The sequence below is a fragment of the Podarcis raffonei genome, chromosome 2 (assembly GCF_027172205.1).
Source record: "Podarcis raffonei isolate rPodRaf1 chromosome 2, rPodRaf1.pri, whole genome shotgun sequence".
Lineage (NCBI taxonomy): Eukaryota > Metazoa > Chordata > Lepidosauria > Squamata > Lacertidae > Podarcis > Podarcis raffonei.
This window is the reverse complement of record NC_070603.1, coordinates 106,259,535-106,282,856: the sequence shown is the minus strand read 5'-3', so window position 1 is coordinate 106,282,856 and position 23,322 is coordinate 106,259,535. Positions and strand designations below refer to the sequence as shown.

General features: G+C 45.3%; 1 protein-coding gene across 3 annotated transcripts; it reads left to right on the top strand.

Annotated features, from left to right (window-relative positions):
- Positions 1–352: 352 nt before the first annotated feature.
- C2H3orf84 (chromosome 2 C3orf84 homolog) lies at positions 353–22,624 on the top strand. Of its 3 annotated transcripts, XM_053378516.1 has the most exons (4): positions 353–484; positions 10,196–10,309; positions 20,108–20,185; positions 22,025–22,624. In XM_053378516.1, exons 1-4 carry the CDS (start codon positions 458–460, stop codon positions 22,511–22,513), a joined length of 708 nt encoding a protein of 235 aa, XP_053234491.1. In that variant the 5' UTR covers positions 353–457; the 3' UTR covers positions 22,514–22,624. The 3 variants fall into 3 exon arrangements, with proteins under 3 accessions (XP_053234491.1, XP_053234492.1, XP_053234490.1); XM_053378517.1 differs by lacking the exons at positions 353–484; positions 10,196–10,309 and adding an exon at positions 10,450–10,557; XM_053378515.1 differs by lacking the exons at positions 353–484; positions 10,196–10,309; positions 20,108–20,185 and adding an exon at positions 20,287–20,801.
- Positions 22,625–23,322: the final 698 nt, after the last annotated feature.

The following is a 23,322-nucleotide window of genomic DNA, read 5'->3' as shown; positions in this document are numbered from 1 at the left end:
AAAGTGCCATTTTAAAGTTGCGACTATTTATTTACGTGATTGGTTAACGCACTTCACCTGTTGGTATTTGATTTCTATTAAGTAAACCCCTTTCAAAGGTACTGGAACAAGCCAGGCGAGGATTTTTATTTATTTATTTTCTCTCTAGAGCAGTTGGCAACCCTATCTACCTGCCCTTCTGACTACCCCAAACACTGCCTGAGTACTAATCACCACATTTTAATCATACAGGTTCCTTCTCAAGAGCAGAGAATGGGCTGAAATGTCACATTGAGCATCAGGAAGACATCTTGTCCCTGATCTAACAATCCATGCTTTCCGCATATAATAGTTGCTTGGCAACCATGTAAACATGGGTGGCAAGCCCTATGCCCAGGTACCAGCTAGCTTCAGGTGGCGGCTCAAATAACTGAGGGGACAGGCCACTTTGACGTGGCTCCCCTCAGATCCTGAGGGAATGCCTAGCCCGATCGTAGGGACATGGGTGAGTTCAATGTTTGTGATAAATGCTGTCCGTGGCTGTTTGCAAGGCTTCACAAACACTTTATATTCTAGAAAAAGATGACTAGGTGTGTCTAGAAATGCTACCCTCTAATCTGGAAGTATTCCCCTCTAATCTATGGGATCTGGGATGCTTTGTATTCACTTGGGCTATATACACACTCTACCTCTGAAGAATATCTGGTGCTCATTCTTTCCTGTAAAGAATCTTGGGCACTGTGGTAAAATTCTCAGCAACTTTTAACAAATCACAGTGCCCAGAATTAATTGAGGGAGATAATGGGCTTTGGAGGTATAGTCGGTGCACAGCTTTCCAAACTGTGTCTTATGACACATTATGTGTGTCGGCTGCTGTGTGTAGGTGTGTCACACAAATGCTCTTATAAGGGGTTAGTTTAACCTCCGGCTTGCTAGTAAAACTGAATTACTGTGCCGCGAAATGATGCATGTCTAAAAAGTGTGTGACCGTCATGGAAAGTTTGGAAAGCTCCGGTATAGTGTGTACTGAGACTTAGTGAAAAGATAAATGCATTCCGCCCTGGCTCAAGTGTTCCCTCATTTTTGTCCTTACTTCACATGTTCCAGGCCTGAGCCTTGGCAAGCCTTGGTGCAAATCAAGCCCTGCACTTGAATTGAAGGTTATTAAATAAGGGGTTGAACCATAAAGAAGTCTATGGGATGAAATTAAGGGGGTTGGCTGAGGTCAGGTTAACTGCAAAAAATCAATTCCGATCTGTATGGGAGGGATGGTTTCTACTCAATGTCCCCATTTCCTCAGAAATGACACTCTAATGATGGGAAATTCTGTACAGCAGGATGGGTGCATGGTATGTTTAGACTCTATAATAGGACAGAAATGCTTGGCTCAGATCCCGCCAGTTGTTTCTGCACAGGGCTAGCACGAAGCAGTGAGGTACTCTGGATGGCTCCAACTCCCTTCTCCCCACTGGTCCAATACTTTTGCCACAAGAAAAGGGTTAGGGAGCAAGGCCTATGGTTGCCTGGCAACCGTAGCATCCCAGGCAGGAAACAGGAGTGGCCTTAGGCATATTGTTGCTAGGCCAAATATAAAAATGGAAATTTCGCTCCTCCGTTAGATACATCCTGTAATCTTGAGTGTTGTCTTTTGAGCTGCAAAATTCTGCATGGATTTTTCCATTATATTAGCAGCAATGGCAGCTTTTCCCTTGCTGGGAACTTAGGCTGTGTACGCACGACACCTTTAAATCACAATCAAAGCACATCCCCCCCCCCCCAAGAATTCTGGGCATTGTAGTTTGTGTTAAGGGTTGATGGAAATTGTAACTCAGTGAGGGGTAAACTACTGTGAGGAGTATGCTCTACTCTCCATCAGCTTTTGGAGACAGTCTTTGGCCTCCTAGAGAGTCTTTATGTATGAGTGTCAAGCAGTTAAAAATTCACCCACAACTCCAATCTTTACCTCTTGCATCCTCACTTCTTACTCTTCCTTTTGCATCTGATCTCCTATTCTTCACTCTCTACCAGTCCTGAGCAGCAGAAATACACATACCAAATGCACACACCAAATGAGAGGCATAGCCATCTGCTGCCAGTGTATTTTTTTCTAATGCTGATTTAAACTCACCTACTTAAACCCACATTTCATTGCCCTTTTCTTGATAGGTAAGATGAACAAACATTCTCCCTTTTCGTTTAGCAGCATTCTAATGTATGAAAACCTTCCAAATGTTTCCTCCCCCAATTCTTTCTTTAACATTTAAGCGTTTTACATCAGTGATCTAAAGTACTTGACATTTTAAACAATGTACAACATTAGTATAATAATAATAATGGAAATGGTTAAAAATAAAACAGCGAGAGAGAGAAAAGAGGGGTAAGCCTGGGTAGTAAATCTCCCTTGATGCATTAATCTCATTAAGGTTCAATAAATTTAATTTGATATATAGTCTCAAAGCACTCCCAGCAATGCATGTGGATTTATATTTTCCTGTACCTTATTCTCCCAACATACAATAAAAATGATAACATTGTCAACAAAAGGATCATAATCTTGTCTTTCCCCTCTCAGTCAGATCATACTAGTCCGTTTAACCATGCAGGCTACAATTCATACTTTGTTTAGCCAAACATGCAATCAGGCATTCTTCCGATTATAGGCAAAACAAAACAAAAAATTTTTCCTTCCAGTAGCACCTTAAAGACCAACTAAGTTAGTTCTTGGTATGAGCTTTCGTGTGCATGCACACTTCTTCAGATACACACGTGCATGCACACGAAAGCTCATACCAAGAACTAACTTAGTTGGTCTTTAAGGTGCTACTGGAAGGGAATTTTTTTTGTTTTGTTTTGACTATGGCAGACCAACACGGCTACCTTTCTGTAACTATTCCGATTATAGGGAATAAAAAAAAAAAGAATAGTGATCTGTCAGAGTGGCATCACATTCTTAAGCGAGTTAACATACCGTATTTTTCGCTCCATAAGACACACTTTTTTCCTCCTAAAAAGTAAGGGAAAATGTCTGTGCGTCTTATGGAGCGAATGTGTGGTCAGTCGCTGGCTCCCTTTCCGGCCCAGCCCCCTTGCCCAGGCCTCCATTGTTGAATGTTCTGCAGAAGGAGGCTGTTTGTTTCCCCAGAGACATGTGACTGGCTGATTAGCTTATCTGTCTGGAAGCGGTAGAAATGGCTCCCTTCCCTTTCCTAAGGAAGCTGCAGAACTGTGAGTTGAGCCCCATAAAAACAGGATTTTTCCCCCCTTTGCAAAGTAAGCTCAACAACTTTGAGCTGATCCTCAAAAAACAGAGCTTTTCCCCCTTTGCAAAAGAAGCTGCACAACTTTGAGCTGATCCTCAAAAAAAGGGGCTTTTCCCTTTTGCAAAAGAAGCTGCACAACTGTGAGCTGATCGCCCAAAAAACAGGGCTTTCCCCCTTTCCTCCTCTAAAAACTAGGTGCGTCTTATGGTCAGGTGTGTCTTATGGAGCGAAAAATATGGTAACTGCTTCATAATATTTTGTAAATGATGGAACAGCTAAACCTCTGTTTTTATTTCTCCTAGTAAAGTCTTTAAGGCTACCCTGAATCTTTTCTTTTGCTGAATAAACTCCATAAATGTATTTTGCCAAGTATCTATAATTTAGGGAAGTACTCTAATTGGAAAATTCAAAAACAAATATAAATTTTTGGGTAAAATTTTAGAAATGTTAATTCCCCTAAACAATATGTTTTCAACAGCAACCAGTTTTTAGTATACCTTTGACTTTAAACACCGGCTTTTCATGATTGTATTCAAATACATTATTTAGGTCTTATGATAGATGCCATAATATTTAACTGGAGAATCTTACCCAGCCGCTCAGATTTAGTGCAGTTTATTTTATATCCTGAAACTTTGCTAAATTTGTCCTTTACATCAAGTAGCAGACTAATATTTTCCAGACCTTTAACATATAAGACCACATCACCTGCGTACAAGCTAATTTCAAAATCTTCCTAGGCAGCTTTAACACCTGTTATCATCTGGTTAGATCTAATAATTTCTGCTAGAGGTTCAACAGATAATGCAAACAAAAGCACGGATAGAGGGCAACCCTCCCTTGCTTGTCTCTTTAAACAAAACCTTCAAAATGTTTTCTCCCCCCTGTTTTCTTTCTTTCATTCTGCAAGGTTATATACACCTTTCCTACAGTTTTTCCCATAGCAGCACTTTCTGTGGGTAGCACAGCTAGTAATCTATCGCATGAGACACATTGCTGAGATATAGGCATCAAAGCCTACCAACCAAGGTGGATAAAAGATGGAATTGTACTTTTATTTTATAGCGGTGAGAAACTGTGACCTCAAAAATACTGCAGAGGCCTGACAATGTGCACAGAAAAGTGGTCTTTATTTGTCTACTGCTGTTGCAACACAACACAAACAAATTTAGAACAGCTCCTCTACCTTTTGCCGTAACCAGGGCAGTTAGCTCTACAATCTCAGGCTACAAACAAAATATTGAGACTCTTAAAAAAGTATTGTCAGTTTATGTCCATTAAACTTTAATTAGTTTAATGTTAAGTAAACGTCCAGTGCGCTTCCAACGCCATAAATCTTATGTCAGCAGAGAATTTCGTGCAGCGGTTGAAGAAGGCAGGAGAGACAGTACCTTTCAATGAAGAATCCTGGAGCAAGCACTTTGGAACTCAGGAAAAAAACTTTATTTACAAAAGAAAAAACCCTGGCGATAAAGCACACATGCTTTTATCTCCGGCATAAAGAAAACTTTACTCTAAACTTAACTCATATCACCAAACACGCCCATGGCCACAAACTGAGTCTGCGAGTCAGGTCAAGGGGGAAAAAACACACGGGTGAACTGACTATTTATACAAACTAACTCACATTCCTGGATGCTTAATGACTTCCAGCTGCTCAGTGATTAGAGCGACTTGTTACCTCTTAACCCTTTAGTACCAACAGTTTACAGGGTCAAAAAGACAGGTTTGGATACGTGCAGGCAATGCCTGATGAAAACTCAAGAGTGGGGCTGAACATTATTTCTGACTGTCGGGGACTGAAGCTTCCAGTGGTGCTGTCAGAGTAGGACTTTGGGGCAGACGTCCAGGGTCCCCATTTTATATCCTGAAACTTTGCAAAACTTGTCCTTTACGTCAAGTAGCAGACTAATACAGTGGTACCTCTGCTTATGTACTTAATTCGTTCCAGAGGTCCGTTCTTAACCTGAAACTGTTCTTAACCTGAAGCACCACTTTAGCTAATGGGGCTGCCACGCCACTGCTACACGATTTCTGTTCTTATCCTGAAGCAAAGTTATCTCTAAACAGGGAGAGACCCTGCGAGGTCCAGATGTCTGGAGACAACAGTTACCTAAACATACCACTAGAAGCCTCAGTACGCTCTTACCTCTTCCCCCTTCAACATACCTACAGATATTCTGATTGTCTCTCTTTATTAGGGAAAGCACCTTTTCCTGATCCCTCTCTCTGCTAAACCACCACCCTCATTTTTGTATTTGGGGATGGCCTTGTTTGAATTTAAATATGGGATTTAAATATGGGGTTCAGCTCCCTCCATGGGCAAGTTAAAAGTTTTAAATGGGCAGATGCAACTTGCGTCCAAGGGACATAGACATGCATTTCACACCCTGTACATGCTGAGATTTACAGTACAGTCGTACCTTTGGTTACGTACTTAATTCATTCCGGAGGTCCGTTCTTAACCTGAAGCACCACTTTAGCTAATGGGGCCTCCCGCTGCCGCTGCGCCACCACCGCACGATTTCTGTTCTCATCCTGAGGTAAAGTTCTTACCCTGAGGTACTATTTCTGGGTTAGTGGAGTCTGTAACCTGAAGCGTCTGTAACCCGAGGTACCACTGTATTTTGAACAGTTGGTAAACAAATTCGTAGGACAATTATATTTTGCAGACGTCTCTTTAACCAGAAGAATCATTGCCCTCTTGACTTTTAAATCATTGCGGGGCAGGCTAATGCAGAGTAAATTAATATAGTGCAGAGTAAATTAATATAGTGCATGGGCAATGAAAAGACTTTAATTATACGTAATACTCATTAAGTGATCCTTGGTTTGAAAATGGGAGTGTTCTGGTAAGAACACCATTATGACTGTCAGCGCTGGAAGCTACAGCGATAAAGAAAAATAATAGGATAGAAGGGTGGACAACTTATAGAAGCTTATTAAAACAAGAGGGAGGAGAGTATAAATTTAAAGAATTTAAGGAATTATCAGGGAAATGAACTACATGATTAAAATATCATTTGAATGATATTTTAAGAAAGATAGGATACGAGGGTTTGGGGAACAAATGTCACAACTGGAGAGAGACCTGTTGGGATGTAATGTAAAAAAAGTGTTGTCTTGAGGAATGATGAGATAGAATCCATTTGCCCTCAGCAGCCCCTGCCCCAATGGTGATCAGAAAATGTCTGCCTGAGCGAATAGTGCAGAAATCAGCTCAGCAGTTAGAAAATAGAATCTACTTGCCTCAGCAGTTCAACACACAAAAGGTACCCTATGAGCAGAAAATGTCTCCAGAACCGCCCCCCCCAGAACCCCCACTTTCGAGTTTGCCACAAAATGCTGTGTAAACTGGCTGGTCAAGAAAGTCAGTCACAAGGAGATGAGCTAACTGTCTGTGTTATGTACTGAAGTTCTCACCCTGGGCCAGCAGGGGGATACTGTAGATAGTTTTCACTCAGGTCCACATATGCAAATAGGGGGCTGAAAGTGACGTTCAGTGATTGGAATAGTTACAGAAAGTGGTTACTGTTGCATTGTAGTGGAGCTCTATATAAGCAGGCTGGCTGAACCCTTCAGTTCAGTTCTGTTCTGGCCTGAGAGTAAACAAGAGCTGTTTGAAGAATCACTGTGTCGTCTGATATGTTCACCCACAACCTAACAGTCTGGTGTCTGTTTTTAAACTTGCATAGGTCAGCTGAATATGGGCAAAAAACCAGCACAGACTGGCAGTTGCAGACAGGCCAGGAGCGGAGCAGTGAAGAGGCTAGAAAAGTTCTGTTTTTGCCTGCTATTGTAATGTCTCCCAAAAATAGGAATTGTTGAGACAGACTCCCAGAAAGAGGAACTGCTTAGGAAAGGACTCCTGTGTGGCTTGTTTGCAAAATGATGTAATCTCGCTCTGCACATGCTCTTGTACCTGTGTCTGGAAGTTGTTTGTGACATACCATAAAGGTAAAGGTAAAGGGACCCCTGACTGTTAGGTCCAGTCGTGACCGACTCTGGGGTTGTGGCACTCATCTCGCTTTATTGGCCGAGGGAGCCAACAGACAGCTTCTGGGTCATGTGGCCAGCATGATTAAGCTGCTTCTGGCAAACCAGAGCAGCGCACAGAAACACTGTTTACCTTCCCGCCGGAGCGGTACCTATTTATCTACTTGCACTCTGACGTGCTTTCAAATTGCTAGGTTGGCAGGAGCAGGGACCAAGCAACGGGAGCTCACCCCGTCGCAGGGACTAAAACCGCCAACCTTCTGATCGGCAAGCCCTAGGCGCTGTGGTTTAACCCACAGCGCCACCCGTGTCCCGACACACTATAAAAGTGGGCCCCAAATACCAATCGGATCTCAGCCTTTGAGAATGATTTCACTGATGCCAGCTGCAGCTTAATAAACCAGACCTTCCTTGAAGAACCCGCTGCCTGTCGTTATGGACTAGGACAAATTCTGCAACAGTCTAAAATGTATAAACTATTATTGGCATGGGAGACAAAGAATGAGCAAGTAAAATCCTCAGTGATACACTGGGCCATAGATATCAGTCATAATGTAGACATGGCAGTATGGGAACGATTGTGGAACGTGGATATAAAATTTACAGCATGTTATGGCTTAAGAGAAAATCATATAAAAATGATATATTGTTGGTATCTAACACCGAGTAAACTGGCAAAAATGTACAAATCTAAATCAAACAAGTGTTGGAAATGTAAAGAGAAATAAGGTTCTTTTTATCATATGTGATGGTCTTGTAGTAATGATATATAATGAATTGAAAAGGATGTTTAAAATAACCTTTGTAAAAAACAGCAACCGAAAGCTTTTCTTTTGGGCATTATAGGGACAGAACTACCTAAATTGTATAGAAATTTATTTATGTATGCTAATACAGCAGCTAGAATGCTACTCATAACTTGCCCCAAAATGGAAAGAAGCAGAAGTCCCAGCAAAGGAAGAATGGATACAAAAACTTATGGAATATGCAGAAATGGCGAAACTTACCAGAAGAATAAGAAATCAAGATAACCAACTTTTTATATATAAAAGAATGGAAATGGTTTATTGAATATTTACAGAAAAATGGCAAACAAATAAAAACATTGGCAGGATGATTGTAATAACCTGCAGTTTCATAAGAGTATATATTTAAAGTAGATAATTAAATGAGCAAATCAAATGAATTTGGATATGCAGAAGATATTAAAAAATATATTTAAGGAACTGCAGTAAGAGGGGGAAAGAAGTCAAGCTTTGAAATGTTAAAATGATTGTAAAATTAATGAAATGTATAAACCTGGAAAGTATAAATAAAAAATAAAATAAAATAAAAAGTGTTATATCCCTCGTTTCGATGGTAAAATGTTGGCAGGTACATAGGTAGCAGCAGTGGCGGCTAGTCATAATTCCTCCCATATCTGCTATAGTGACTGTGCTCGACAACAGACAACAATGGTTATAGATTCCAGCTTCTTGTCACAGAATGGTTACTTTAGTACAGTGTTTTGATTGATTGGTTTTTAATGCAGAGTACAGTGGTACCTTGGGACATGGGTGGCGCTGTGGGTTAAACCACAGAGTCTAGGACTTGCCGATCAGAAGGTCGGCGGTTCAAATCCACGCGACGGGGTGAGCTCCCGTTGCTCAGTCCCTGCTCCTGCCAACCTAGCAGTTCGAAAGCACCTCAAAGTACAAGTAGATAAATAGGTACCGCTCCAGCGGGAAGGTAAACGGCGTTTCCGTGCGCTGCTCTGGTTTGCCAGAAGTGCCTTAGTCATGCTGGCCACATGACCCAGAAGCTGTACGCTGGCTCCCTTGGCCAATAAAGCGAGATGAGCGCCACAACCCCAGAGTCGGTCACGACTGGACCTAATGGTCAGGGGTCCCCTTTACCTTTACAGTGGTACCTTGGTTCTCAAACGCCTTCGTACTCAAGCAACTTGGAACCCAAACACTGCAAACCCAGAAGTGAGTGTTCCAGTTTGCAAACTCTTTTCGGAAGCCGAACGTGCTCCGTTTTGAGTGCCATGCTTCCGTTTTGAGTGTTACGCTGAGGTCTGTCAGTTTTTGCTATTCATTTTGCGTTTTTGATTTTGCGGCTTTTTCGTTTTGTTCTTGTGACTGTGCGGAACCCAGTTCAGCTACTGGCTGATTGACTGTGTGACTGCAGTACATTGTTTATTGCTTTCATTTGATGGATCAACGGTCTCGTCAGATAGTAAAATCCATGTTAAGTTGGTGTTTCAGGGGTTGTTTTTAAAAATCTGGAACGGATTAATCCAATTTGCATTACTTTCCATGGGAAAGCGCACCTTGGTTTTGGAACGCTTTGGTTTTGGAACGGACTTCCAGAACGGATTAAGTTTGAGAACCAAGGAACCACTGTATACTCAGTGTTCCAGATAGCTCTTTTGTTGTAAAGGCTGGTGTAGATTATGGCTTTCCAGTCCCACGTTGATGGCTGGATGATGTTGCATAACCAAAAATACCTTTTCAGGCAGAATGCTGTTTTGGTGAGGGCAAGAGGGCAGTCTGGAAGTGGGGCGCAGCTGGGCATTCTCTACCAGCCATGTAGACTAGCGCAGATCAGCTCAAATTGAAGCTCCCCTTATGTCTGGTCCGTGGTGATCAAGACTGTCAAAACATGACTCTCAGCCCTCCCAAACGAAGCTCTCTTGACAAGTCCTTGGCTGGCGTAACGTGGCCAAGAGATCCCCTGTGGGAAGCTAGCCTGCATCATCGGAGACTCGCCTGTCTGCTTCTTGCCCTCGCCTGAAGAGCCTCTTTTCTTGTTGGTAATAAGAATGACAAACCCCTGCGAAATCCTTTCGTGGTTGTCAGAGGCAAAGTGTGACCTTCCCGTGGCCCCTATCAAGCTCACCAGCGAGTTTGGAGAGGCGACTGGATTATGTTGCTCAATTGCTAATTAGGGGCTCCTTGTTGCCTCTCTCGCTCCAGCACGCCAACGGTTTCTATGGCAACTACAGAAGCAGATGCAGGAGCGACTTCACCCAGGAGTATCGCAAAGCAGCCCAGCCACAACCTCCTGAACTCTTCCTGAAGAGAATGAAGGTGAGTGACGGGTCATCTGTGGCTGGTCTTCGACAGGCTCCCACTGGGAAGAAGGCAAATGAAAGCCTTCATCCTTACCAGACCTCCTATCTGGTTGTTAATAGGGACAAATGGAATGAAAGGGCCGTATGGGCGTGCTGTGACTAATCTCAATTTGCACAGAGGAAGGCATGAAATGTACTGGAAGTAGGCCTCAGTGCATTGCCGTGGTTAAGATCTGGGAGAGAAAGTTCTCATCTCAAGTTCAGGTATTTAACTCTTTGACCACAGCCTTTTCATACCTGAGACCCACCTTCAACATTGTGGCTACCCCTTTTAAAAATAAATAAATAAAAACCTATTTATTTTCCAACTGTACACAGCATTCCAAATGCGGTCACGCCATGTAGCAGTATTACAATATTGGCAGTTTTATTTTCTCAACAGCCCATCTGGCTGTTAACCAGGTACTTGGTGGTTCAAGCCCACCCAGGGATGGCTGTGGGCAGGATCCGTGCATTGCAGGGGGTTGGACTAAATGACCCTCAGGGTCCCTTCTGTTGTAAACAAAATCTGCCCTTCTTCCCTTATGGGGTATCCAAGAGCCCGTATAGAGTGCTTAAGTGGGTTCCCTATCGGTAGGAGAAAATAACAGACCAACCAGAGAATATTGAGAAGCAAAGCAGCTAGTAAGCCTGATCTTTATTAAAGCTGTTGCAACAGGGTGCTCCCCTCACACGCAGGAGGACGGAGGAGGACCCAGAACAAAGGTGTGCCTGCCCTTATATAGACATTTTAAATTCCCTGCCCTGGAGCTCAAGACCATCCCTCCATACATCATATATACATCACAGAAGGGATGTAACCCAAGTCCGTGTCGGAAAATCAAGCCCATATCTCAGCAGAAACTGGCAACAATCCCAGGCACCCGGCTCGATTCCCTGTTGACCTCCCTGGCTGCATTCCCCAGCAAGCGCAGGCAAGGTCTCGATAGGTGATTCTTCTCAAACGTGAGAAGAACACCCCCCTCTTTCCTGCCCCCCCCCCCAGGCAGGGGAAAGAGATAGACAGAAATGTATTTACATGCCTTTATTTCTGTCTTTGCAGCGTTACAAAAAACATGACTGCTCTCTTCAAACTCCAGCAGTGTAGTGACAAACACTTCCTGTACTTCCTGTACAGCTCATATTACACTCTGAGCTAATTCCGGTGCTTCGCACTGTGAAATGACTGTCCCTCTGTTTCCCACGGACAGTCCCAACATTCCCATCATGTTTACTTTTCAAGCTAGCACTTTGCAGCCGCATTGCTTCAATATCGTAACAGTCCACACCCCACAAACATCATACCTACATCACAGAAAAGGTGGTCTACAACAGAAATTTGAATGTTGTTGTTTTTCCTGTCTGCCAGGTTATCTGATAATGCCTTATCTGATTGCCTTTATTGGTAGTCTGGCCATTCCTTTGAGATGGTGATTACCCAATTCCTGAGACAATGGGAAGGTTCTCTCACCCCCTCCCTCCTTGCAGAGGAAACATTTGGTCAATTTGGGAGTCAAAATGGTTTCAGGACGGTCTTCCTGTGCTGCTCCAGACATGTGGCCCACATATCTATGTACAGTGGTACCTCGGGTTAAGTACTTAATTCGTTCCGGAGGTCTGTTCTTAACCTGAAACTGTTCTTAACCTAAAGCACCACTTTAGCTAATGGGGCCTCCTGCTGCTGCCGCGCCGCCGGAGCACGATTTCTGTTCTCATCCTGAAGCAAAGTTCTGAACCTGAGGTACTATTTCTGGGTTAGCGGAGTCTGTAACCTGAAGCGTATGTAACCCAAGGTACCACTGTACGTGCTTGGCTGGCACATTTATGAACATTTATTATATATATAAGACCTTAATTTTTTATTTACACTTCCAACTCTACGATTCTATGATTTTCAGTTCCCTTCCTAGTGATCACTAGCATGGAATGTGCCTTTCCCCCCACACACTAGGTCAAGATCTTCCTGCACCACGACCCCAAGGTCTCATTTCTGATCGGTCAGCTCATGAGCGTATACTGTATATGAACATGCTTCACTTTTACACTTGTTTACACTGAATTGCATTTGCCATTTTACCACCCAGTTTAGAAAGGAGCTTTTACAGCACGGCCCTAGGTTGTATCCAGAGTACTGTGATAGATATGGGATGGCAACTGATGGATCCCATCACGAAGGTTGATGGTAGTGGTGATGGCTGTAGCTGACTCTTTCACTTGCATTTGTGTGTGTATGTGTGAAGCCTGGGATTAAAATCCTAATTCAACCTGGATAAAATTGTTTGTCCCAAACTGCTGATTTTATCCCAATTGACCCTTCGCCGATGTGGAATTAATTAAGCTAGAACAGCAGGCAGGCTCCTGAATCCCTAGTGCTTGACTTTTCTGCATAGTGTTGCAAGAATATGTCTTTCTGTAAAGCATAATATGTCATGTTGTAAAGTAAAATGCTTTTCTGATTGGAAAAATCTATTCAGGAAGATGTGGTTATGTTTTTGTGCTTCCATTACGATCAGTTTTAGGAGGTTGTGAATATCGCACTGTTAGGATTTATGCTAGATGCTGCTTAAAGCTTTAATAACTAAAATGCAGCTAATTGTTTGTTAATTATCTTCTTGCTGTTTTTAATAGCTGCCTTGAGCGCTTTTATAGTGAAAGATGGATATAAATTTCTCAAATAAAACAAAAATGAAAGGTAAAGCAAATTCCATGCACCCAAGGTTACATTAGTGGAAATGCTTCTCTATCCTCTGTTTACTGAGTAAAGGTAAAGGCAAAGGAACCCCTGACCATTAGGTCCAGTCGCGGACGACTTTGGGTTTGCGGCGCTCATCTTCCAGGTCATGTGGCCAGCATGACTAAGCTGCTTCTGGCGAACCAGAGCAGTGCACGGAAATGCCGTTTACCTTCCCGCTGGAGTGGTACCTATTTATCTACTTGCACTTTGAGGTGCTTTCGAACTGCTAGGTTGGCAGGAGCAGGGACCGAGCAACGGGAGCACACCCTGTCGCGGGGATTCGAACCGCCGACCTTCTGATCAGCAAGCCCTAGGCTCTGTGGTTTAACCCACAGCGCCACCCACTGTGTACTCATCCTAATATGCTTGCGAGGAGGTTAAGATGGCAATGGCTCAAGCAACCTTCCAGTCCATTTCCAGTCCAATATTTTGGGGAAACAGGTTTGTAGCGCAAAACCTCCCAGTCAGCTATAATTGTGGAACCTGAATTTGCAGGTATGTGATTGAATCCCACCTGAGAACAGCTACAGTCTGGAAGAACCCTCTTGTCACCTGCTCATGAGAGGGATCCATTGTCGGTAGTTTCTTTCCTGCCAGGTTGTCCTTTGTTATTGTGGTATGGAAGTGCCAGCCCTCCTCTTTATTAAATCTATCTGCTGGGATTTCGGGTAGCAGCTAAGCTCTCTTTAATTGCTTTGCGATATCTCGAGCGGCATGTTGTGGATTAGGCTCCTCCTGCCCCCACATCCTGGCACCGACAGAGGAGACTTGGCATCTGTCCCCATTAAGCGAGGAAGACAGCTGCCTCTTAATTCTCTTCCGGGAACCCACAGCAGTTTTGACAACAGGTAAAGCCACGGCTGCTTCTCGTCCTCTGCGCCGCTGCGCCTGGAGTCCTGTCACCTCGCAGCACTGCAGAGGCAGGAAACCGAGCATCGTGTTGTGACAAGGGGCTTAGCTCATGTGACTCTGCATGTGTGCTGCTTGGATAATCTCTTTCTCTGATCCTTTCGGTTTGCAAGGGAGAACTCCCACTGCTGATCCCCAAGCCCAAGCGCTCGTCCTCAGCTTATTTCATGGAGGGGAGAAATGATATAGCTCAGTATTTTATCTGTGGGAGATCTAATCAGGGTGATCGGATGCAAAGGCAGGGGCTTGCGTTCGCTTAATAGTTCTGCCTGTTTGAGCAGGCACTTGTTTTCTGACCCCTGCAGCATTTTGGGATTACAAACTGTACCTGTTGAAAATCCCTCACCGGCAATATTTTATTACAGTTACAAAATCCCTGACAGCTTGTGGGCTGGATATAACCCCCCAAAGCACTTTATCTGGTCTCTAGTTACCCCGTACTACATGTTAATTATGTTGTGGCAAAGTGTTTGCTAGCAGTTTCACTGGTACGGAAAATATTGTTTTCAAAAGCTGTAAGAAACCAGAGGCGGAGTCTCTCTCTCTCTCTCTGGGTTTCAAAGCCCATGCTGATCGAGAGGGTCAACTTTATTTTTAAAGCCTCAGCAACAATGAAGGCTTGGCAAAACGCCTCTCCTACCCAACCTTGAAATTACAGGGTGGCTTTAGAGAATATAGAAGCAAAGGGTCATAATTCAGTGGCACAGGTACATGCCTTGCATGCAGATAATCCCAGGCTCCATCTGCTCCAAATAAAAAGGTAGCAGGTTTAGAAACAACTTCTATACGAGGACCAAACTAGATGTGATATTTATCATATGGTTGCCCTGGTGCCCTTGATCTTTAAAAAAATAAATAAATTGCTGGTACAGCCCATCCCCGCAAGCCGGATCAGGACTATACTGTGTGTGGAGGGGGCCTTAAGCCTTTTTCCTCTGCTTTGTTCCCAATGAGAATCCACACAACCCCATGAGCCCAGGAAGGGGAAGGGGGCAAGGCCAGGGAGAGTTTCACAGGAAAGGATAAGTTGTTTGTGGATCCAGGGGAGAACAGAAAGATAGTATTGGGGGGATACAGAGGCAAGGGCATCACAATGTCAGAGCGACGAAAACAGGGATTCATTTTAGCAGCGGTCCTGGGTAGATTGAGCTGGCAAAGGTGAGCTATCGGAAGGCCAGAGAAAATATTATTGCAGACTGCAATTGTTATGTACTGAAGTTCTCACCCTGGGCCAGCAGGGGGATACTGTAGATAGTTTTCACTCAAGTTCACATATGCAAATAAGGGATTGCAAGTGACGTTCAGTGATTGGATAGTTACAGAAAGTGGTTACTGTTGCGTTGTAGTGGAGCTCTATATAAGCAGGCTGGCTGAACCCTTAAGTTCAGTTCTGTTCTGACCTGTGAATAAACAAGAGCTGTTTGAAGAATCGCTGTGTTGTCTCATATGTTCACCCACAACTTAACAGTAATCACTGGGGGAGATTAACAGGAGCACGTACCAGATGTTGCATCTTCAGTGGTGCAGAACAGGCCATGCTGGCCCGAAATATGATAGGGCCAACGAGTGTAACAGCCCTTGGGGTGTGGTTAGTATGGGTGTGAGTTCACCTGCTAGGTTTGCCATCTGTGCCTTGTCTCTGCTTTCTAGGCAGCAATATACAAGACACCCAGGTACTAGGATTAGTGATATCGCCCAAAACCGGTTTGAAGTCCATATCATGATATCAGTTCCATAGGTTTTTACCTGAAAATATATTGCGAATCATGATGTGTATTAAAGCTGGGCAATATATTGTCCCAAACTGGTTTGAAGTTCATATTGTGATATTGGTCTCATAATTTTTGACCCGGCAATACATTGCAGATCATTACGTGTGTGTGTGCTGTGCAAAAAAATCGCAATGTGGGAAAACTGTGAAGTCGGCCAATGCCTGTACGTAGCTCCATCCTTATTTCAGACATTGTGATATATTGGTGTATCACGATGTTTAGCTGGTGATATATCGCGATGTTGAAAAACCAGATCCCGCCCAGCCCTACCAGGTACCTCACAAGAGGGTTATTTATTGCTGCCATTCATGAGAAGACATTTGCTTCTGAAGAGCCACATGGCGCAGCCTCCACTCCAAGGCATGCACTAGGAGAGAGACCCTTCCTCCAAAAAGAAACTAAAATTTGCAGCCTGTATAATGTACAGGCACCTATACACACTGTACTTCACAGTGAGGGGCTAGCTAGTACCTTATACACTAGCTTTCAGCATGATTTGGATAGACATGGAAAATCAGTGAGGTATAGGCAGTGCATAGGACACGGGTGGCGCTGTGGGTTAAAGCCTCAGCGCCTAGGGCTTGCCGATCGAAAGGTCGGCGGTTCGAATCCCCGCGGCGGGGTGTGCTCCCGTCGTTCGGTCCCAGCGCCTGCCAACCTAGCAGTTCGAAAGCACCTTCGGGTGCAAGTAGATAAATAGGGACCGCTTACCAGCGGGAAGGTAAACGGCGTTCCGTGTGCTGCGCTGGCTCGCCAGATGCAGCTTTGTCACGCTGGCTACGTGACCTGGAAGTGTCTGCGGACAGCGCTGGCTCCCGGCCTATAGAGTGAGATGAGCGCACAACCCTAGAGTCTGGCAAGACTGGCCCGTACGGGCAGGGGTACCTTTACCTTTACCTTTATAGGCAGTGCATTACAAAACGCAGGAGAGCAATTCTGGCTTCAGCTTGTAAAACGGAGAAATTCCCTCTAGCCAGACTGACTGAGATTAGTTGTGAGGGAGAAGTTGCTCTAAAAGAGCCAGCACCTCCAAACACTTTTAGGCAGCCTATAAATGTCAGCTTATAACAATCAGAGACCTGTAGCAAAATATGTGTTTGGCTACTTCAATAGGATAAATACAACCTGTGCATCTTCAGCTCCTTGGCCTGACCGCCCTGTTGGCTCCTAGGGATGCGCAGGGATGCCAGCTAAGGCAACAGAATAAGCTCCTGGAGGATGCAGAACTGATCTCCAGCTGCCAGCTTGCAAGAGCTTTTCAGACATCAGTGAATGGCGCAATTGACTCCCTGAGAATGATTCCTCCTGATGAAATTTGTCTGCTAACAGAGCATCCCTTGAAGCTGACATCTGCTCAGAGAACACAAGAGCATCTCCCATTTTGTCATATGCTGGGGAGCTCTGGATTCAAGAGAGGAAAGGGTCTTAGCCCAGCGCTTTGCAGGATAAGGCCCCGCAGGTGTACACTCTGATAATGTGGGTGGGCAAGAGCACTCCTCATGAGACACAGAGAAGGTACAGAGTGACAAACACACCACAGTACCTGAAGCCCTGCCATCAGTCAGACGGGGTGGAAAAAGGGAGCCATTTTGTTTATCCTATTGCTGTGCTAGCCTGAAAGGTTGGACCTTCTGCAAGGACCGCAAGCCTAAGACTAGGCCTTGTATGCCTAGGAATAGAACGGTGTATTTTCTTTTGTTTTGCATTACGTTTTATTTTGAAAATAAATACAGTGAAATCACTAATTAAGAGAAAAGGGGGGAATCAAACTCACTAATTACCATTTTTTTGTATATCAACATGGGTGGGCTTATGAGATAGAGTGAAAACAAAAAGGCGGTGTAGAGATTCACTGGTTGTCACTGACAGTTGTGAATATTTGGATAAGTTAGGTATCTATGAGTCATTTCTTGTTTCTTGATGGAAGCTGTGGAACAGGCAACTGACGCTTTTATTTTTCACTCTCTACCAGTCCTGAGCAGCTGAAATATACATACCAAATGCAGCACACCAAGCAAAAGGCATAGCCATTAGCTGCTGCTAGGGTGGAAGTTGTGGAACAATCAACTGACGCTTTTTAGATCCAAGGGGCTTGGCCTTATAGAAAGAATCCTAGAGGCTTCAACGTAGGATAGACTGAAACCCAAATTCCAGTTTCCTTGGGCAAGACATTGCTGTTTACCTGACTGCATACCAGAAAGTACTCTGTACAAAAAAAAACCACACACCTGCAATATTTATTCTATTTTACCACCTTTGTATCAAACCCTTCCATAAAGGATTTCAGGGATTTTCTTTTGTGCAGGGATTTACCCAATTTTCTCCTCACAACAATTCTGTGAGGTACAAAATGGTAAGAAAGCGTGACTGGCTAAAGGTAGTTCAGCAAGCTTCGTGAATCGTGACTGAGTGGGGATTTCATTCCAAGTCTTCCCCAGTCTGCCCAGTATGGTATGTACTGGATAGGGATAGCTTGACCACACTTGTCCATGCATTAGTAACCTCATGGTTGGATTACTGCAATGTGGGGCTACCCTTGAGGTTGGTCCAGAGGCTGCAGCTACTGCAGGTAAAGGATCCCTGAATGGTTAAGTCCAGTGACTAGGCTGCTTGAGGGGCAAACTACTGCCAGTATATAATACAGTGGTACCTTGGGTTAAGAACTTAATTCATTCTGGAGGTCTGTTCTTAACCTGAAACTGTTCTTAACCTGAGGTACCACTTTAGCTAATGGGGCCTCCCGCTGCCGCCGCACCGCTACCATGTGATTTCTGTTCTCATCCTGAAGCAAAGTTCTTAACCTGAGGTACTATTTCTGGGTTAGTGGAGTCTGTAACCTGAAGCGTATGTAACCTGAAGCATCTGTAATAATAATAATAATAATTTATTATTTGTACCCCGCCCATCTGGCTGGGTTTCCCCAGCCACTCTGGGCGGCTTCCATAGAAACAAAAAATACACTAGAATATCACAAATTAAAAACTTCCCTGAACAGGGCTGCCTTAAGATGTCTTCTGAATGTCAGGTAGTTATTTATCGCTATTTATCTGTAACCCGAGGTACCACTGTACGTTGTTTGTAGGATTTTCACCAGCTGCGAGTCTGCCACCTATAAGGCCCTATATTATCCCAGGACCAGGTTATGGCGAAGCGAGGATGTTCAGGAGAGCCTTTCACACTCGCTTGCCCAACTGCAACTCAACAGCTCTGCAGGGTTGCCAGTTGAGTCTTAATCCTTCTTGCAGCCAAGGTGCACCTGGGGCGCACCAAAATTTTGTTGTTTTTCTTAAGGCTTCAAGCCAGTACAGCTGCACTCATTGGCTCAACCTACACACAAACTTGCTGGGGAAAGCAAGGCTAGCTTCTAGCTGCCTTCGCCCACCCCAATATCAAAGCAGCTTTCTCATTACCCTGGCAGTTCCCACCCATAACTTCCCAAAGCCCAGGAACTCTGAGATCAACTCACCCCATGTTTCACAAGCAGTTCCCTTACATGTTACTCAGTGTGGAAAGGCAGCCCACATTTCGCAAGTCTTTCCCAGATCTCAGAAAAAAATGGGTTGGTCTCTTACAACTCTGATCTAAACAGTAGCCTGGATTCCAGAATCCCTAGGCTTGCAATTGCACAGTTTTATGGCTCAGTTGTGAAACTTTACTAGGGACGAGGGTGGCGCTGTGGGTAAAACCTCAGCGCCTAGGGCTTGCCGATCGCATGGTCGGCGGTTCGAATCCCCGCGGCGGGGTGAGCTCCCGTCTTTTGGTCCCAGCTCCTGCCCACCTAGCAGTTCGAAAGCACCCCTAAGTGCAAGTAGATAAATAGGTACCGCTTTATAGCAGGAAGGTAAACGGCGTTTCCGTGTGCTGTGCTGGTGCTGGCTCGCCAGAGCAGCTTTGTCACGCTGGCCACGTGACCCGGAAAGGGGCTCTGGACAGCGCTGGCCCTCGGCCTCTTAAGTGAGATGGGCGCACAACCCTAGAGTCGGACATGACTGGCCCATACGGGCAGGGGTACCTTTACCTTTATGGCTCAGTTGTGAAACTTTACTAGAAATAAAAGGTAGGGTGGAAGCAGGCAGAGGGTGAAAACAGAATACAAAGTAAACCAGAACACTGCGGCTCTAAAACTGGGCTAATCCTACCCTACCGACTACAGCAGCTTTTCTCAGCCTTGGGTCCCCAATCGTCTTGGACTACAGCACCCGAAATCCATAGCTTCCCAGTACGAATCCCTCTCCTTTGGGCCAAATTTGCCCTCACCTGGTGTTTGAAAGCAGATCCCATCTTTACTCCCCTGGTACAACTGCAGGGTGTGGCGTTTAGCAGGGAGCCGTGGGCTAATCTTGCTTGTGCTCTTTTCCAGGAAACCCCTTCAAAGCACATATTCTCTAAGCACGACAACAGGCACGCCTTCCCAGGATCAGCTACATATTTTGAGAACGTGAGTGTGATTGGTTTCGGGGGGGGGTGCGGGAGTGTGGGGGCGGGGAAGGTTTTTTTGTCCTTTTTCTCTTATGCAGCAATAGAGGCGGTAGAGAAGTTAATCAGAGGAGTGCTTGATTAGAGACACCGGTTTCATTCCTAATGTGATTAGCTCTCCCTTGGCAGGCTCCAGGGCTCCCTCAGGAACTGATGACACCAACCGGCTGCCTCTGCAAAAGCACTAGTTAAGTGCTCTTGGCAGCATGAAGTAGCCTGATGCTTTGCCTTACATGTCTAGTGGGTACCTGATACACTCGAGCATTCAGGGTCAGGTGCCGCAGGGACAGGACAGAGCTGGGCAAGGGTTAGGTTCAGCACTGGAGTGCTCCATACCGCATCAGGTCCCTTACCTTTCCCGCCCCGACCTGGCCACAGTGATCCATGCGACGGTCACCTCCAGGCTAGACTACTGTAATTCGCTCTACGCAGGGCTGCCCTTGAAGCTGTCCCAGAAACTCCAGCGGGTGCAGAATGCTGCAGCGAGGCTCCTCACGGGGTCTTTGCCATGGGAGCATATTCACCCAGTGCTTTTCCAGCTGCACTGGCTCCCGGTGGAGTACAGGGTCAGATTTAAGGTGCTGGTTTTGACCTTTAAAGCCCTTCGCGGCCTAGGACCCTCGTACCTACGGGACCGCCTCTCCCGGTATGCCCCACGGAGGACTTTAAGGCCCATAAATAGCAACACCCTAGAGGTCCCGGGCCCTAAGGAAGTTAGATTAGCCTCAACCAGAGCCAGGGCCTTCTCAACACTGGCTCCGGCCTGGTGGAACGCTCTGTCTCATGAGACCAGGGCCCTGCGGGATCTGATTTCTTTCCGCAGGGCCTGTAAGACAGAGTTGTTCCGCCTGGCCTTTGGCTTGGAATCAGGTTGATTCCCTCCCCCTCTTTCTTTTTCCTTTCTCCTCCTGTGAAGAGGCTGCATCCTAATGTTTTAATGTTGTATTTTAATCTTGGTTTTTTAAATTGTATTTTAATCAACTTGTTTTTATTATTGGTTGTTAGCCGCCCTGAGCCCGGTCTTGGCTGGGGAGGGCAGGGTATAAATAAAATTTATTATTATTATTATTATCATCCTTTGTTAAGGCAGGTGTGCGCCGTAAGATTCCTCCCTGGTGCTGGGAGGGAAAGTCGACTAAGCTTGAACTCAAAGGTTAATCTAGTGAAAACCACACGTTCTGAAACATTATGAGAACCAAAGCACAGCCATCCTTTGAAATTTGCACATTCGAATTTTGCAGCACAGTTCTCCAGCCAACTAATGTGTAGGGGGGAAATGCATATATTTGTGAGAATAGCATACAAAATACGTTAGGGTAAACTGGTTGCAAAAATGTGTATATTAGTAAAAGAAAAACCCTGCACGGAATGTGTTTATCAGGAGAAATTTGCACTAGAATACCAAATAATTGCAATTTGTGGCATACTGGCTAACTTGTGGGTTACTATATGCAGGATCAAGTACGGAGGGCAGGAGTTTCAGCTTGGTGTGAAGACAGATTAAATTTTTAAAAAGCAATCGCAGAGTTGTGAACCCTCCTTCAAAACTTTTGTGAGAGACGTCAAGCAGTTGATCAGTCGCAAATTTTGTCCCTCGATTCCAAGGTAGTTCACCCGTCACTAGTTTCGATTAAATGTGGCAAAGGTTTCCTCCAGTGCCCTCCCCTGCTCTCAGAATATTGCACCTGTCTTCCACCCTTGGTAAGCTCCTGGCTTCTTCTGGTTCTGCGTTTAAAATGGTGTGCTAGGTGGCTCCTTTCACAGTGCAGGGGTGAACAGTCTGGTCATTGTTTCCCGGCAGGGCTTAGGAAGGAGAAGAATAGAGGGAAGCCTTCCCAACACCAAGAACTTAATTGACTGGGTTCCCTTGAAGGAGGAGTTAAGACGTGAGAGACCCCTCATCTCAAGCTACCAGTATGACTTCCACTCCAGAGAAAAGGTCCCCCAGGTGTTAGTTCATCACTCCCACAGGCAAGGGCAGCCCCTGCAACGCACACCCAGCACCACCTACCAGCACACTTACCGGAGCTACTCTTTGTACGAACCCATCCTCAGGACATTCAAGCGTGAGGTGGTGAAAGATGCTGAGCCCACCAAGCCTGTCTCCAGTGAGCCCACCGCCCCTGTCTCCAGTGAGCCCGCCACCGTTCCAGGCTCGTGTGAGCCCACCGCAACAGATACCAGCAAGACCCCAGAAGCCTTTGCTCCAGGACCCATTTATGTGCGCCCTGGCACCCACAGGCCAACCCGGTGGACTGTCTCAGACTGTTTGCACTGGCACAATTGCTGATCACACGTGGGAGTTTCTCCGTTATCTGCAAGAACAGTTAAATGCTCCTTTGTACAAGGTGAAATATGGGAAAAAATAAAATAAAATCTTGCTGGACTGTGACACAAGCGGGTGCTACGGGTTTTGCATGCCCCTTATTTCCCCTCTGCCAGGTAACCTTTTGCCACAAAACTCTTGATTTTGGCCACGGAGTTGTTTTGCCGGTCAGAAGAGTTGTGCGGAGGTATGCTTGTTTAATTCTACTGTTTTGTTTTCAAGACTAAGCACAAAGGGTTGTTTTGTAGGGACGAATAGGCACCAAACAGGGGAGCCCCATAGGAGGAAGGCTCAGAGCCCAGGATTGGTGGGGGACACTGAAGAGAGATCAGAGGTAGAAGGTGTGGGGGAATGGTTGGCTGATGAAGTAACAGGCTTTAGTGAGCAAGGAGAGCCTGTGACAGGGAGCAGCTCAGACTCAGAGGCTGAAGCAGAGGCAGGGAGGGCAAGAGGCTGCAGGAGAATTCCAGGAGTATGACTCTCCTGCTGTGACAAGCTCCCCTTCCCGCTTGTCTCCAAGGTCGCACAGGGCTGAACAGAGATTGCAAGTGGGCTGCTACAGTTTGAGGCTGCTTGGACAATGTCCGGTTAGAGGAGGAGACTGGCTGGATGACGAGAAGCGGCAGGAGGCACCAGCTGGCAAACCCCCTAGGGAAGCCTCAGAGGAGGAAGGTTCAGGGCACCGGTAATAGTGGTGGGACACTGAGGACAGGTCAGAAAATGAAGGAATGGTTGGCTGCTTTTTAAAAAAAGCAACAGGCATGAGCGAGATG

What these genes read in the sequence shown, in the direction of transcription:
- C2H3orf84 (XM_053378515.1), top strand. Translation starts at nt 20,457, where the DNA reads ATGTCTAGTGGGTACCTGATACACTCGAGCATTCAGGGTCAGGTGCCG. An exon ending in AGTACAGGGTCAGATTTAAG is followed by an intron (nt 20,802 to 22,024) that starts GTGCTGGTTTTG and finishes GTTTCCCGGCAG; the next exon opens with GGCTTAGGAAGGAGAAGAAT.